Raw genomic sequence first — 16514 nt, 5'->3', positions numbered from 1 at the left:
ATAAAGTGTTTCAGAAACTCAGATGAGATGAGAGAGAGAAAAAAATGCTAAATTTAATGCAGATTTTGGTACTTGTTGTGTCTTTGTAATGGTGTGGGATGCTCGCAGTTTATTATGTGGTGAAAGCTGCATTTGTCTCCAAACAGAAAAAGCAGTTGCGTTTTATGATCGCAGGCATGCACTTAAAACAGGGTGGATAAAATAACTAAGCACTTAAAACAGGGTGGATAGAATAACTAAGAAAAAAAAGAAAGGAAAATCTCGTCTCATGTCGTTTTGTGAATCGCTTTATCCTCACTAGGGTAGCGGGGGGTGCTGGAGCCTATCCCAGCTGACTTCGGGCCAGAGGAGGGGGACACCCTGAATTGGTGGCCAGCCAATCGCAGGGCACAAGGAGACAAACAACCATTCACGCCCACATTCATACATAGAGGCAATTTTAGAGTGTCCAATCCGCCTACCATGCATGTCTTTGGAATGTGGGAGGAAACCAGAGTACCCGGAGGAAACCCACACAGGCCCTGGGAGAAGATGCAAACTCCACACAGGTGGCCCTATCTGGATTTGAACAGGTCCCCCACTGTGAGGCCAACACGCTTACCACTCACGCCGAACTGCCCATAAATGAAAATTACAACAAAAAAGAAAAAAATGAAAAAAAGCAATTCAGCCATGATTTAGTGTATGGAAAGTTATGTCAGTATTGACAGCACAAAATAACAAAATACTGCTCTAATGTATAAAAACAATGATGTAACAACAAATGACTGCTTTAATTTTGAAATTTAGAGTGGGTGGGGCTGTTCGGGTGCGAACACATGCTTCGGACAGCAAAGGCTAATATAATCCGTTAAATGTACTCCCATACTCGCATTTCAGGATGTGAGGCACCAAGAGGAATAATAAACCCGCCATGAAGTTAAAAGAATTCTTGAATTAAAAGGAAGAGAAATCAAAACAGCTAATTTTTGTTGTGGCAACGTGAGGACTATGGGTCGTTTTTGGGTGTGCTACACCATCATTCTTTTTACGGCTGTTTTAGTCGATTCAACATCCTCGGAGGACGACGAGGAGTCCTGCAGTGGTGCATTCGACGTGTATTTTGTTTTGGACAGGTAATGGATAACATACAGTTTGAGAGTAAACACAAGTGCAGTGTTCATTCGTTGCCCATGTATGGTTGTTTAAATTGGGATGTTCCGCTGCAACATTAACCTCAGTTTACCTTTTACCCTTAACTTGAACCAAGCTTGGAAAAAACACATTGCAAGTGACTTTGGCATTAATGAAAGATTACCTATATGCACACATTCATTTTTGTAAGAAACTGTTCGTACTTCTGTCTGTAGGTGTGAATGTGGGTGTGATGAATTGACGACCAATCCAGGGTGTGTTACACAAGTTGCAGAAGTACTGTATCATCCATAACCAAATAATAACAAGGGTTTATATCATTTTTGATTGATTGATCGTTGTAGGGGCAGCCCGGTGGTTTGAGTGGTTAGCGTGTTGGCCTCACAGCTCTGGGGTTCTGGGTTCAAATCTAGGTCACGTCCACCTGTGTAGAGTTTGTTTTTTGGATGTTCTCCCCGGGCCTGCGTGGGTTTCCTCCAGGCACTCCGGATTCCTCCCACATTCCAAAAACATGCATGATAGGCTGATTGGACACTCTAAATTGCCCCTAGGTATGGCGGTGAGTGTGCATGGTTGTCTGTCTCCTTGTGCCCTGAGATTGGCTGGCCACCCGCCTCTGGCCTGGAGTCAGCTGGGATAGGCTCCAGCACCTCCCGCAACCTTAATGAGGATAAAGCGGTTCAGAAAATGAGATGAGATTATTAATTACATGAAAAAAATATAATAATTGCTACCATTTGAAAAAAATGTAAAATAATAATACAGTGGTACCTCGACATACGATCTTAATCCGTTCCGGGACTGAGATCGTATGACGAGATTCTCGTAACTCGAGCGGACGTTTCCCATTGAAATGACACGACAACGCACTCGTAAACGGAACAAACAAATTTAAATTAACTTGGCTTAATATATACAGACACTCAAACATACGTGTAATGTAACTTTACACAAAACTGAATTCTAATTTTGTTGCAATCTTTTGTTACCTTCGTTTTCCGGGTTGGCGGTTTGCCACGCCTCCACCCTCACGTTCGCTATCGATGGGCTGTTTGCTGTTGTACTACGTATTCCCTTCAAAATATTCCGAAAATGATTCACACAAATGTCCTCACAATAGGATAACCCACGACCACTTGCCAACGAGAAATAGTCTTGTAGTACATTTTAGCGATCGCTCCGCTGCTTATAAAGACCGGCTCGCAACTCCCTCGTTGAAATGGCTCTGGCGCAGCCGCTTTGAACGGCGCCTATGAGAGAGAGTTGCGACCAGAAATATTACAAAGAGGGAATTGCGAGCCAGTGCCGCTGATGTTTTTAGGAGCAGCGAACGAGAAGTAATATAATACTCCTCGTATTAGATAATAAAAATAACAGGAAATGCAACAGCTCAGCTTACCCTCGTATTGATTGTGGGTAATAAAGTTTCATTCTGACAAAGAGTGCCATTGCCTCTCAGCGTTGTGTGCACGAGTATACTTCATTACCCAGAAAGCCCTCTTTTTGCCCGCACATGCGCGTTGTGCGTTTCCTGGTCGGAACTCGTCTGAATTAATCGTTCAGTGCTCGTAGATATTGTTACACACGAAAGATATGCAAAAAAGGCTTGGTGGCATCATGAAATTTTGATCGCATGACGGACGAATTATTCGATCGAAATTTCCGTCGTAAGACGAGAATATTGTGTGACGAGCGGTCGTATGACGAGGTACCACTGTGACAAGGAGACGGACAACCATGCACACTAACACATACCTAGGGGCAATTTAGAGTGTCCAATCAGCCTACCATGCATGTTTTTGGAATGTGGGAGGAAACCAGAGTACCCAGGGAAAACCCACACGAGAACATGACAACTCCACAAAGATAGACCCTTTTAAATTCTCCATAAAATTTATATAGAGAAATTCATAATGGTTACGGCCCCAGTCAAAACATCTGCAATCAAGACAGACTACAAGCACAACCACAATAAATCTTTCAGTAAATTTCAGAGTCGTTCATGTCAAAGTTGATCAAAGCTAAAGGCAAAATTGTTTGCTACCTATTTTTACTCTTTGTAGTTACATGCTGCAAAAATTTACCTTCTGGTGTGTGCTGGTTGTGTTCACAGGTCAGGCAGTGTGTCAGAACACTGGCATGAGATCTATGAATTTGTGAGGCAGCTCACCAATAAGTTTGTCAGGTGGGTCAGGAGACATTCTGTTTGTCCTTACAAGTTATTTTCCTACGTATTAATATCCCCGTGGCCACGAGAATGTTTATTTACAGCACACATGGGAGTGTAACAATGTAGGACAAACCTATTTTGGGAAGCTGACATGTCGGACAAGGCTCCAAACCATTCTGGTTAATGTTGGAGAAACTGCGTGTGATATCTTTCGGTTTATAGTATTTTACTTAGACCTGAGCGATAAAACATTCATGATAATTATATAAAATATCTATACATAAATATAATATCAAATATTTTTTGTCAACAACAAACTTTCAATAAAATTTAATGGATTAAAACTACAATTACACTACGCAAACACCATGCGACGTGAACGCTAAATCCTGAAGAACATAACGGTGTCATGCTGACACATGTTTCTAATTTGTGGATGCCGCTCTTGAATTGGCTCTCACAGGCTTGTCCATTAGTACATAATGTTGTGATGGACAATTCAGTGTACTTTATTTATTGGACTTATATATCTGTAAAAATCCACCAACTGTCTGTCTCAAAGTTTTTAAATACACCGCAGCTGATTTGGAATATTGGTACCAAAGCTGTGAATAGTTTCAGGGAATATGCAGTACATATTCACTCTCATCTGAACTGATATTTCTAAATGAAATGTGTGTTTTAGTCCAAGGATGAGGGTGTCCTACATTGTATTTTCAGCCCAAGCAGTTGTAATCCTGCCATTAACTGGAGACAGGTATTTTAATCCTCCTATTCTAATAGGCAAAACCAGAGATAACCAGATTTCACAAAGACTGCTCTCTAATCAACATTTTGTTTATTTTAACCTGTGCTGTCCACAATGGAATTTCTCACTCCACAGGTCCAAGATAGACGAGGGTTTGATGAAACTGAGTCAAATCAATCCTGCTGGTGAAACATACATGCACGAAGGTTTGAAAGCAGTACGTACGTATTCTGTATATAATTGTACCAAGGGAGCATTTCTTTGGTGACGTCGATTTGTCATCCATAAAATGTACACACTCACACAGTTACATTTGACCTCATCTCGTCAGGTGGCGGGGCAGATGAAGGTGCAAAAGACACCGTCTCGGAGCATCATTATTGTTCTGACTGATGGCAAGCTAGATGTTTACCCCTTTGAGCTCAGCGTACAAGAGGTGGCACACACACTTACACTTATCTAGTTTGCTGGTGTCATAATGTGAGGTATTTTATGTTTGTAGCACACCTGTGTTCAATAATGCAGTGCATTTACCATATTTTCCAGACTAAAAGTTTCACTTTTTCATAGTTTGGTTGACCCTGCGACCCAATACCCGAGTGCGACTTATATACCGTATTCACAGGTCCAATTTCTTTATCTAGCCCATACACAAGGCGCTTTGGCTCAATGGGCGCAATATATGGTTGTGCTAGCATGAAACATACGCTAACATGCATGCTAGCGTATGTTTTAAAGAAGGCAGAAGGATCAAACCTGAGTTTGATTGTGCTTCATTGACGTAATCGGAACTCACCTTACTATAAGTCAAAGCATTCAAACATCTTCAAATCCGCTATTGCTATTGTTATTTTAACATTTGTTTCTTCTTGGTTTCTGATAAAATAAAATAACCCCCCGCCCCCCAAAAAAAAAAAAACAATGATCCAGCCTATATATATATATATATAATTTCCTCTTTCCTGTGTATACTTTGGTTGGTGCGACTGATCTTTTGGAAAATACAGTAAATATGACTGAACGAAATGGTCTTTTATTACCATTGATGAGTGGAAGTGAAGCAAAGTTAATGTCTAGGTTTTTCCGCGTCACCCTCTCTTTGTCAATTTTATCTGACTTGCTGTTTGCGTTGTTGCCAGGCTGACAAGGCCAGAGCTTTTGGAGCTCGAGTGTACTGCGTCGGGGTCATGGACTTTGACGACAAGCAGGTAGAAGCTCTATTATATGTTCTCACTGTCACACTAAGGGGTTTATTTGTCTCTCGCCGAGCTTCCGTGTGTGTTTTTGCCTTATCAGATGAGGCAGGCCTCGCTAAAAGAGGAAATAAAAAGTGTCTTTCAGGTTAAGTTTGACTGGGCTTTTGTGGAAATATTAAATGCTTTTACTTAGATGGACTTTTTAAATGAAAGAATTATGTTTAATTTGATGTCCTTGAGTTTATCCGATCGCATCTGATGCCAAAGAAAATACTACTGTTTGGACTAGGAGTGGTGAGGTTCCACCTCGCTAAGCCAAACAATTTGGGGTAGAAGGCAACAAATAAATATAAAAGAAGCTCTTCTCATCATTCTGTTGTAAATTTCAATGAATTTATTACTAATAGACACCCACTCTATTTGAAAGCTTCTCTACCATCCCTCACACTTCAAATCGATAAGACGTCTATGGCCAGCAATGGCTGCCAGTGTGTTGATTTTGTTTTTTTAATTTACTGTTAGGGTTGCTTGGTTTTATGCTTTTTTCGCCTGGTGTCCTGTCTGAATGATTGCCCATTGTGTTCAGCTGTTGTTTCTCCGCCCCTGGTGTATTCCCTGCCTGCTGCCTCGTTTGTTTCCCAGGTGTTCCTAATTGTCTCGTCAACACATGTCGGTCTATTTAAACCCCACTGATTGTTATTCCATTCGTCAGATCGCCTGCATTTGTTTGTCCTTGCCATGTTTCCACGTTACCTCGATCCCTGTTCCATATGCCTCGTTCCTTGCTTTCCCGTGTCAGGTTTGGTTATGTGATTTGAATTATACGTCTTTGTTATTTTCTAAGATCCTGCTTAAGTTATTAAAGTTTTGGTTTGAGCACCACCTCCCTCGTCCTCGCCTGCTTGCCTGCGATTGGGTCCTAATTCCTCGTTACCTCACCTCGACGTCTTGCCAAAGATGGAACATTTACTCTTAATTTTTGGTCACTTCCTTTTGATTTTGAGGGCATTTCTGGGTCACTTCCTGTTGCTCTTTGGGGAAACAGATCACTTTTGAGTCACTGAATAGGAAGTCACCCAAGAATGTCCCTGAAGGAATTGGAAGTAACTTAAAATCAACAGAAAATGACCTGTAAGTGGCCTACTATTATAATACAATAACAATGTGCAATATCTTAGACTGTGCAATATTTTAGAATTGTCTTGCCCGGACATGACTTTTTAAATTACTTATTTATGTTTTTACTGAAACACGCACTTTGTGGAGTAGCACCACTAATTTCATTATACGCAGCTGTTGTATAATGACAATAAAGGCTTTTTGATTTGATTTGATTCTACTCACGACTACTACTACTGCTACCACCACTACTACTTTTTCGGTGTGTCCCGTGAGGGGTCGCCACAGCTATTCAACTTTTTTCATTTTAACATAGTACAATGATTATATCTACGACAAGGCTTGATGATAAGCTTTAGAGCAGGAAGTCATTAGAGTGGTCTAATCAAATAAAGCCAGACGGCTTCCTGTCCGGCTGGAGATGAAAGTATCTTTGTTTATTTTCCTCCTTAAAAGCTGTTGTAGATAACAAATCCAATACTGGATGAATGCTGAAACTTGCACAACGTTAACAGGTTAGTCATAAATTGAGGATTCTTCTTTTATTTGTTCTTCAGCTCGCTGAAATAGCAGACAGCAGGGAGCAAGTCTTTCCTGTGTTGAGTGGCTTCCATGCTCTCAAAGATGTGGTTGGCTCGGTGAGCTCCGGTCAAATGCGGTGCAAATCAGTCCCGTGCTGCGGCGCAATAAGAATATGTGTACGTACCTCCTTTGCCACACAGATCCTGAAGCAGTCCTGCTCTGAAATTTTCACAGTAGAACCTTCGAGTATTTGCGTCAACGGTAAGGTGATTACCGTATTTTCTCACATATAAGACGCTGATAGGTTTATTAATAGGTATACTTTAATAAAAACAGAGAGACATCGTTGACATATTCCAGCGTTGACACTTGCAAGTGAGAATAGTCCTGGCTTGTTCTCGCCACCATGACATTCTGAAGAAACGGCATCCTCCTCTGTCCATTTAGTCGTGCATTATCAAAACACTTAAGGTAATCTGATTCAAACAATTGCATAAGCTAACCGAATAACACCATTAAGGTAAAAAAACAACTGCCACAACAATTGCATATCAGGTCGGAAACCAAAAACACCTGTGTAAGAATTTGCACAAGTAAGCATACAAGGTGACCCGAGCGGATCGGAAACCAAAAACAACTGCGTAAGAATTTGCACAAGTAAGCATAATAATTCCATATAAGGTAAAAACCGAGCGACAGTATTTTTAAACAATATGCGAGTATTTTCGGAAGTTGATTCGATTATCGCCATCTGCCGGGTTCCAAGTCAAAGCAATTTAAGAGTCCTTCATAAATCTTCATTGCAAACTCAGATCAACAGTCCTCGGCCTGGAACATGTTGACCTGTCCGGTCAATAGTCCTGAAAACAATTAAATGTCCTCGAAGCCAGCTGTGGGGGGAAGTGTCCTCGAGCTTGCTCGGTCCCAAATTAAAATATAGCTCCTATACATATTAATGATTAATGCACATATAATAACATCCCAGAATAACCCCAACAGACGCCCCCATGTATAAGCGGCACCCTTAAAATAGTCTTAAAATCATTGAATTTTACAATTTCTCGCGTATAAGCCACCCCCTGATTCACAATTTTCCCCTCCATATTCATGGTTTTAAGAGGGAGTACAAATGTGTTACTTTGAAGGGAAAATCTTAAGAAAATCATCGCACGTGGTTTTTCTAAGATACTTTATGAATCAAAAGCACATTATTAGGGTCAACAAGCAGAGGGCCCCAGCTTTGCCGGTCCCACCTGCTTGGGCGACAAAGTCTCTCCACTTTAGAAGCAGCCGCGCTGGCAGTTTCTCATGGTGCCTCTACCGATGTCCTCTCTGGATCTCCGTATTGAGGTTGATGCGAAACAAAATTGGCCGGATACAAAGGCATGTTTGCGCAATCGCCCCCGGGCCTTGTTGGAAGTGGCCAGAAGAATGCCGAAATGTTTCCCAAGTGGATCCAGCAATAACGACAAAGTAGTTGACTCGCATAGTCCCTAAGCATTACCCCCCACAAAATGAAATATAAGGACGCAAGTGTACGCACCACACGAGGACGCATGTGACCAATTGGTATTCAAGGTGAGCAGTAAGAACTGGGCAGATGCGTGCCCAAGTGTGTGCATACACGGGCCCAAATTTAAAAATCGAGCACGGTAACAACCGCATTCAAATCGGATGTACAATGTTGTATTCATTTTGTCCGATGTTAACGGACAAACACACTAATGCACACACACATTCTCAGAAATAGTAATATGCATAGATATAGATATAAGGAAGTTAGTAACTCATCCAGTAATGATTGTTTTCTTCCTGCAAAACAGAAAATAACCAACAAATAGAAAAATGTTAATTTGCCGACCCCTATTGGTGAAAAAAAGTATAGCAACGCTGTAAGTCTTGTGTGCATATAAGCCGTGCCCTTGATTCAGTCATCATTTTTTATGGTTACAAATACGGCTTACATGCGGGAAAATACAGTAACTGTATCTGCTATGACACCGCATAGTAACGCTGCAAACAATAGCGTGTATTTACGTCTGCAGAATCTTTTCATGTGGTGCTGAGAGGAAGTGGCTTCAGTGGATCCAAGAGGGCACACAATGTTCACTGCTTCCTCACGGTCGGAAAAGAAAAATACAGTGAGTAGAATGTGCTTCAAAGGAGATCATCGTATTTTCCAGGCTTTAAATCACTAATTTGTTTTCACTCTGACTCCCAACAACTGTTATGTTGTGTTAATATGTTACATTAACAAGTGCCTATTTTGTCTTTTGTTCCCAATTTTACTGTTACAGTCATACCTCTACTTACGAATGCCTCTAGGCACAAAAGTTTCAGGTTACGAAAATTTTAATATGCAAATAAGTGACTCGAGATACGAAAAATATCCAAGCTACAAAATCCCACAAAAATTAAATGCATTTTCTTTTCCGTTATTTTATTGTGAATTCCCCTTATTAAGCGATTAAAAACTACAAATGCAACGTGGCACATATTTTCACACACACACATAGGACACAAAGTAAAAGTCTAAAATATACTACAAAGTGAACGGCTTTCAGCCCTGGAAAAACGCGCTCTTTCTGCCATCTGGCGGACAAATACGGGTATTACATCTATAACGGCCACGGGGGGGGGATATTTCAGCGGCGCAGGGCACATTTTCATATGCTTTATTTATTTTAAGACATTAATAAATCATTTCCTTATAATTTTCTTTCATTTTTGCGCGTTTCCTCACATCTTTCATACAAAATTGGGACACTGACCAATTTTAAAGGGTTTAGTTGGTAGTTGTGCGAGGACCGTGGAACGAATTAGATAATTTACATAGAAAGTACACCTCTTCTTATGAAATTTACAAGTTACGAAAAACCTCTTGGAACCAATTAATTTCGTAAGTGGAGGTACGACTGTACTTTAACATACAATGTTTTTGTTGTTTTCTGAAAAATTGAAAAATTGACCCCCCGAAAATGCAACTTCATACTCCCATGTGATTTATATACTTTTCTTATCTTACACTGTACATATTTTGGCAAGTGGGACTTATGCTAAGGTGTGACGAATATGGTAATCTTTGATTTTACACTCTAGAGGTGTCGTGAAAAACGCTTTCTGATATTCGTTAGTCACACTGGTTTTGGAGGGGGCAGTTTTATAATTGTGTGGGTTTGTTATAACAACAACTGGGGATGTGTTATGGCATGAATTGAAACAATTTGGTATGAAGCCATCAAAAATCTCATCTCATTTTCTGAACCGCTTTATCCTCATTAGGGTTGCAGGGGGTGCTGGAGCCAATCCCAGCTGTCTCCAGGCCAGAGGCGCTGTTACGATCGGGGATGGAGGACCCCAAAGCAGGCAAAGGCAGCAAGTCTGGTTCTTTATTAGAATCGTCCAAGAGACGGGCAAAGGCACAAAAGGGAGTAGCGTAGGCGAGTAGTTAGTCGTGGAAGGGAGGTCGGTAACCGTGAAGTATGTCGTGGTGTCCAGAGTGGAGGGTACAATAAGTGAGAGCGAAGTCGTCCGTGGTCCGTGGTCATGGGGGGAGCGTGGTCGGAATCCTGGGAGCAAAAACAAGAGGTCGTAGATTAGTAGAGGCAGGCAAGGAGACAATACAAGAGGGTACTTAACAGTGAACTGATTTAGACGATCTATCAGCATGGTCATGGTCTTCTTGGCTTTAAATATTCCCCACTAGCTGATGAATCACACCTGGAAGCGTTTGAGTGATTAGGGGCTGGGCCTGTGATTTGGTGGCAGGCGCAACCAGCCACCAATCTGGTCCGGGGCCTGACAGGCGGGGGCACCCTGAATCAGTGGCCAGCCAATCGCAGGGCACAAGGAGACGGACAACCATGCAAACTCACACCCATACCTAGGGGCAATTTAGAGTGTTCAATCAGCCTACCATGCATGTTTTTGGAATGTGGGGTGAAACCGGAGTACCCGGAGGAAACCCACACAGGCCCGGGGAGACGATGCAAACTCCACACAGATGGATATGACTTGGATTTGAACCCAGGACCCCAGAACTGTGAGGCCGGCGTGCTAACCACTGGCTTCACCGGGCCGCCCACATCAAAAACCTTTAGATTTAACTGTTTCAGTTTGGTCTGCGTGTCACTCCGTCGTTTTGCATTTCCTGGTTGGTGAATCTGGGTTGCTATTCTTTCATTCATTCATTTATCATGCATTGATCCTCGCAAGGGTTGCTGGAGTCTACCCTATGGCAGTGGTCTTATATCTTTATTTACAAGCCACACAACGATTTGTGGCGCAACAAGACTGGGCAAAGGTACAAAAGCCATGGGTCGGGCAGGTCGGTGAACTTGGCGTAGGAGGTCTAGAGCTATGAGGTCCGTAGTAGAAGTTGAGGCCAAGGTGCAAGAGTGGATTGGGCAAAGACATGTTCATAGGGCAAAACCAGAAGTCGAAGATCAGGTAACCTGAAGCAGTGTTTCCCAACCTCTGTGTCAGGTGTGCCGCAGTCATTGATAGATCTGAAAATACAACTTCAGAAACAGGTTAAGAAAGAGTGAGATCAATTTAATACGAAATAGGTTTATTACCGGACTGCAGGATGGGGAGAGAGCTCGAACAGCTGTGAACCGCTCACAGTCTGTTGTCTGTGCAAGTCGCTCTCCGAATGAACAGTGGGTCAGTCTTTATATAGGCAAACAGAGTATAGTATAGTTTCTATGACAACGACCAAACTTTGGGCGAAGTCTGATTAATCAGTGTCAAGTCTCCATGACAACGACCAAACTCTGGGCAAAGTCTGATTAATCAGTGTCAAGTCTCCATGACAATGACCAAACTCTGGGCAAGTTTCTTATGACAATGATGTTTTCTATACTTACAAAAACTGATACAATATGAACAAGGAATTGCCAAGCGACTTTGTCATTTTATCTTAGTCATACAATGTAATATTCAGAGAGAAGAATTAATATGAATATAATTAGATTAAAATTGAGCTATTACAAGGTTAAAATCAAAATATGATGAACGTTAAATTATAGATTATACTATTATAAGATTCAAATTGTGAAACAGTCATTTTGTCTCTTATTTTTCCCATGAACCGGAAGTTGTTTGGTTCCTAATGCATCAACTTTTGGTGACGTAAAGTCTGTGAGCACATGTTTTGCGTAATACGTATTAGGAGATATAAGTAATATTTGGAGAATAGTCACAAAACTCTGCGATTAAAAACATTAGATTACTTATTTTTGCATCACTCAAACCAAAAGTTGTTCAGGGTCCTCAGACAGGTTTGTGTGATTCCCGCTGATAAAACTTTGATGAGAATGACTATCTTTAATATAGGCGACGTAGTTTTAAATTAAAAGATTTTCAGATGCAGGTGTCCCTTGAAATTTTTTCAATGCAGAAGGTGTGTCACAGCACAAAAGTGAAATGAGAGATGATCCGGTGACATTGTCAGGCTATGGCTAGATTAAGTAGATCAGTGACGATGATTGGTGTCACCTGTTGCTGTTCCACACGTCTGGTGCTGGATCTGTGATTGGATGGCACACACACCCAATCACCCGCCTAGTCCTGGCTTTCTTTCCCTAATGTCATGTTGGCGTGGTATCTTCCTATTCTTCAGCAAATGACTGTCTGTCTTTATGGATGAAATGATATAACATTGCCCTGTAATTGGTTGGCCACCATTTCAGGGTGTCCTACAACTGGTACCCTTAGTTGGCTGTGATAGGTTTCAGCACCCTATGCAACCCTTCTGAGGGAGGATAAGCGGTAAGGAAAATGAATGAGTGTATGATATAACATGCATATCTGTGAGTCGCGATGGAGAGTCAAACAGTAGCTGCCTTTCATCGACTGGAACCAGTAAACAGAGGAGGCATTATGAGCCTGAGGAAAAGTGGAGGAGATGGTATTATTAGATAGATGGAAAAATTTGAATTCGTAGTGTTTCCTGAAGATGCCACGACACCTCATGACAGGCTCATATTTTTCTTCATTGCGTTTGTTACACGTTATCTTGTCAATAATCGCACAAAGTATACAAACACTGTATAAAGAATTCATCAAAACGATATAACACTGTAACTGCAAGACAACTAGTTTTGTGACTTGAATATAAAAAGTAAAAAGGGCCCCTGATAGATTTATTATTAATACACTTTAATCAAACAGGGAGACATCTTTAACATACACTGGCTACAACTTGCAAGGAAAATCACTCCCAACTCGCCTTCGTTCAAGAAGATTCTGAAGAAACGGCATCCTCCTCTGTCCATTTAGTCGTGCCATACTCAAAACATTTAATGTAATCTGATTCAAACAATTGAATAAGCTAACCGAATAACACCATTAAGGTCAAAAAACAACTGCCACAACAATCTCATATTAGATCGAAACCACAAACACTTGCGTAAGATTTTGCACAAGTAAGGATACAATGTGACCCGAGCGGATCGGCAACCAAAACAACTGCGTAAGAATTTGCACGAATAAGCATATAATTTCTTTATAAGGTAAACAGAGCGACCATATTTTTAAACAATAATGCGATTATCGCCATCTGCCGGAATTCAAGTCAAAGCAATTTAAGAGTCCTTGTAGATCTTCATTGCCAACTCAGATCAACAGTCTCGGCCTGGAACAAGGTGTCCTGTTCAGTCAATAGTCCTGAAAACAATTAACTGGCCTCGAAAGCAGCTGTGGGGGAAAGTGTCCTCGTACTTACTTGGTCCCAACATAAAGCACAAATTAATTTATAGCTTCTTAATGAACATATAGTAACATCCCAGAATAAACCCAACAGCCCCCTTCTTGGTTGTGTCACCGCAGGCCAGAAGGCAACAGTGATAGGAGAAGGTCATCTGCTATGTCCTCCCCCTGTGCTACTACATGAGGTGGGACAGTAAGTATGCGCATGAGCATTCATGCATACATAAACACATAATTTTTCAGGCTTCAACTATAATATTAAACATTTTATTCAATGGCTAAATATCTGATTGTGTCACTTATATTCACCGACTCAAGAGAAGTCACATATAAAACCGTGCTGATTTAAACTCTTGCATGACAATAATCAAACACTGAAACGCTGAAAGAAATGCTAGAAAAAAAGACTTGATAAATGAGTACTCTAGTTGTTTAAAAAGTGTAAGTACTCATGGGACATGGGTCTTCTCTGACTCAATTAGAGAGCTTCACAATTGCAAAGCTGCCAACTTCTCCAGAATTTCCGGGGTTTACTCGGAAAAGTAACGCAAACTTTAAAAAAATTGTCACTTACATTTTTTAAGCAAGTACCAAATTTCCAATTTAAATGCCTCGAAATTCACACCATCGCTACGGCTTCCACATCTTACTTCCGCATTTGATTCAACTGCACTGTAAACCGGATGAATTCGGTAACAAGTGCATTGGGGGTACATGGTGGAATTACTGACTGTAAAACGCACGTAGAAGGACCCAAAATCAACTTATTTTCATTATGCTGATTTTTTTCAATAGTTTGCAAAAACACAATATTTCAATTAATGTAAAAACATGATAATAACAGTTTGATTTGAATTGTCCTACGTTATTTTTTTACATTTTATATCGATTTTGCATGAATCGCATTCACCCCGGAAAATTCCGGAAAAGGTACAAAGGTATTCCTGAAATGGGGTCGAAGGAGGTTGGCAGCTCTGCATTCGCTACCGTTTCCTGGTCCACGATTAACACCTGGATCTTAAAGTGTCATCCTGACGAATATGTAAATAATACCAGTTGTGTAGTTTTCTGCATGAGGCCATAATCATGGGTGATCGATTTATTATTAATACATTTTAATCAAACAGGGAGACATCTTTAACATACACTGGCTACAACTTGCAAGGAAAATCACTCCCAACTCGCCTTCGTTCAAGAGGATTCTGAAGAGCGGCATTCTCCTCTGTCCATTTAGTCGCGCATAATTCAAAACATCTAAGGTAATCTGATTCAAACAATTGCATAAGATAACCGAATAACACCATTAAGGTAAAAAAACAACTGCCACAACAATCTCATATTAGATCGAAACAAAAAACACCTGTGTAAGATTTTGCACAAGTAAGCATACAATGTGACCCGAGCGGATCGGAAACCAAAACAACTGTGTAAGAATTTGCACGAATAAGCATATAATTTCTTTATAAGGTAAACAGAGCGACCGTATTTTTAAACAATAATGCGATTATCGCCATCTGCCGGAATCCAAGTCAAAGCAATTTAAGAGTCCCTTGTAGATCTTCATTGCCAACTCAGATCAACAGTCTCGGCCTGGAACAAGGTGTCCTGTTCAGTCAATAGTCCTGAAAACAATTAACTGGCCTCGAAAGCAGCTGTGGGGAAAGTGTCCTCGTGCTTACTTGGTCCCAACATAAAGCACAAATTAATTTATAACTTCATTACCTATTAAAATGCTTAATGAACATATAGAAACATCCCAGAATAAACCCAACAATGGGTATGTAAAAAAACTTTTAAAAAAGGCATGATCTTGATCTTACTGCAGGACAGTTGAGGTGCTGGTCAGTTTGAATAATGGACAGTCTTACATCTCTGCTCCTATCGCCATCTACGCCACTAACTGTGTGAGTATCAGTCTAGTCATGAATAGAGTCAAACATGCAAATATGAAAACAAAAAAAAGTTCTATCAACTCATTGGCTGCCATTGATAATGACATGGACAGGCTGATGGGATTTGGGTGTTGTGGCTGCTGTTGGCTCTTTTGCTGCTTCTGCTTCTTGCTCTCCTTTGGTGGTTCTGGCCTCTGTGCTGCACAGTGGTGAGTGGGCTCATGTATTAGCTAAAACAAAGTCAGTAGTAGCCGTATTGGAAAGAGACTCCTGCTTTTCTCCACCACAGGTGATTCGAGACCCTCCACCCTCTCGCCCACCTCCTCCTCCCATGCTTGTGAGTAGACCACAGGGTCGAAAAACAGAGCACAACACAATCAGGAAACAGTAGATAAATTATATTTTAGCACAGAAATCGATTAGTGAGGGAATTTTTGATAAATTCTGTTTTGTGATTTGGAAAATGCTACTGACTATTATAGCAACATGTTTTCCCTTCTTGGCCTAAGTTTGCCCTCAAGTAATCAAACATTGTTAGGTGTCACATTTGGTATGGTTATATTGTTTAAATATATATTGTAAAATTCCAAATTTTGCTCATGGGCAGACTACCCTGAAAAGGACCGATCTCGTCCGAACTCAAAAGCTTAGCAGGGTCGGGCCTGGTTAGTACTTCGATGGGAGACCGCTTGGGAATACCAGGTGCTGTAAGCTTAGGTCTGGGTTCAAGTCCAGGTCGGTCCACCTGTGTGTAGTTTGCATGTTCTCACCGGGCCTGTGTGGGTTTTCTCTAGGTACTCTGGTTTCCTCCCATATTCCAAAAACATGCATGGTAGGCTGATTGGACACTCTAAATCAGTGGTCTCAAACCGGTCCTCAAAGGGCCGCAGTGGGTGCAGGTTTTCATTCCAACTCAACAAGAGGATACCTTTTGCAAGTGTAATCAGTTAATCAGTTGATTGCAGCCAGGTGCTACTTATTTTAGAAGACACCTGATTGGTTAAAATGTTGGCACTGGATCG

At 41.1% G+C, this 16514-nt stretch overlaps 1 protein-coding gene and 1 pseudogene across 3 annotated transcripts in view; both read left to right on the top strand.

Moving 5' to 3' along the window:
* The first annotated feature begins 780 nt into the window (after positions 1–780).
* Positions 781–16514, top strand: part of LOC144090643 (anthrax toxin receptor 2-like) — a 19426-nt gene continuing 3692 nt past the window's right edge. For 2 of the 3 annotated variants that reach the window (XR_013305472.1, XM_077622338.1), the window contains exons 1-12: positions 781–1115; positions 3248–3319; positions 3990–4269; positions 4384–4488; positions 5192–5260; positions 6925–7005; positions 7090–7150; positions 8935–9030; positions 13721–13793; positions 15426–15504; positions 15606–15701; positions 15782–15829. Coding sequence is in view for 2 of the 3 variants with exons in the window: in XM_077622338.1 (XP_077478464.1) it covers positions 991–1115; positions 3248–3319; positions 3990–4269; positions 4384–4488; positions 5192–5260; positions 6925–7005; positions 7090–7150; positions 8935–9030; positions 13721–13793; positions 15426–15504; positions 15606–15701; positions 15782–15829 (1185 nt within the window). In the remaining variant the exon portion in view is untranslated. The remainder of the gene's footprint in view (positions 1116–3247; positions 3320–3989; positions 4270–4383; positions 4489–5191; positions 5261–6924; positions 7006–7089; positions 7151–8934; positions 9031–13720; positions 13794–15425; positions 15505–15605; positions 15702–15781; positions 15830–16514) is intronic. The other variant, XM_077622339.1, reaches the window with a different exon arrangement.
* Positions 16088–16206, top strand: LOC144091408 (5S ribosomal RNA; annotated as a pseudogene).

The sequence above is a fragment of the Stigmatopora argus genome, chromosome 16 (genome assembly GCF_051989625.1).
Source record: "Stigmatopora argus isolate UIUO_Sarg chromosome 16, RoL_Sarg_1.0, whole genome shotgun sequence".
Lineage (NCBI taxonomy): Eukaryota > Metazoa > Chordata > Actinopteri > Syngnathiformes > Syngnathidae > Stigmatopora > Stigmatopora argus.
The sequence above is the reverse complement of the archived record's forward strand: the minus strand, read 5'-3'. Positions and strand labels throughout refer to the sequence as shown.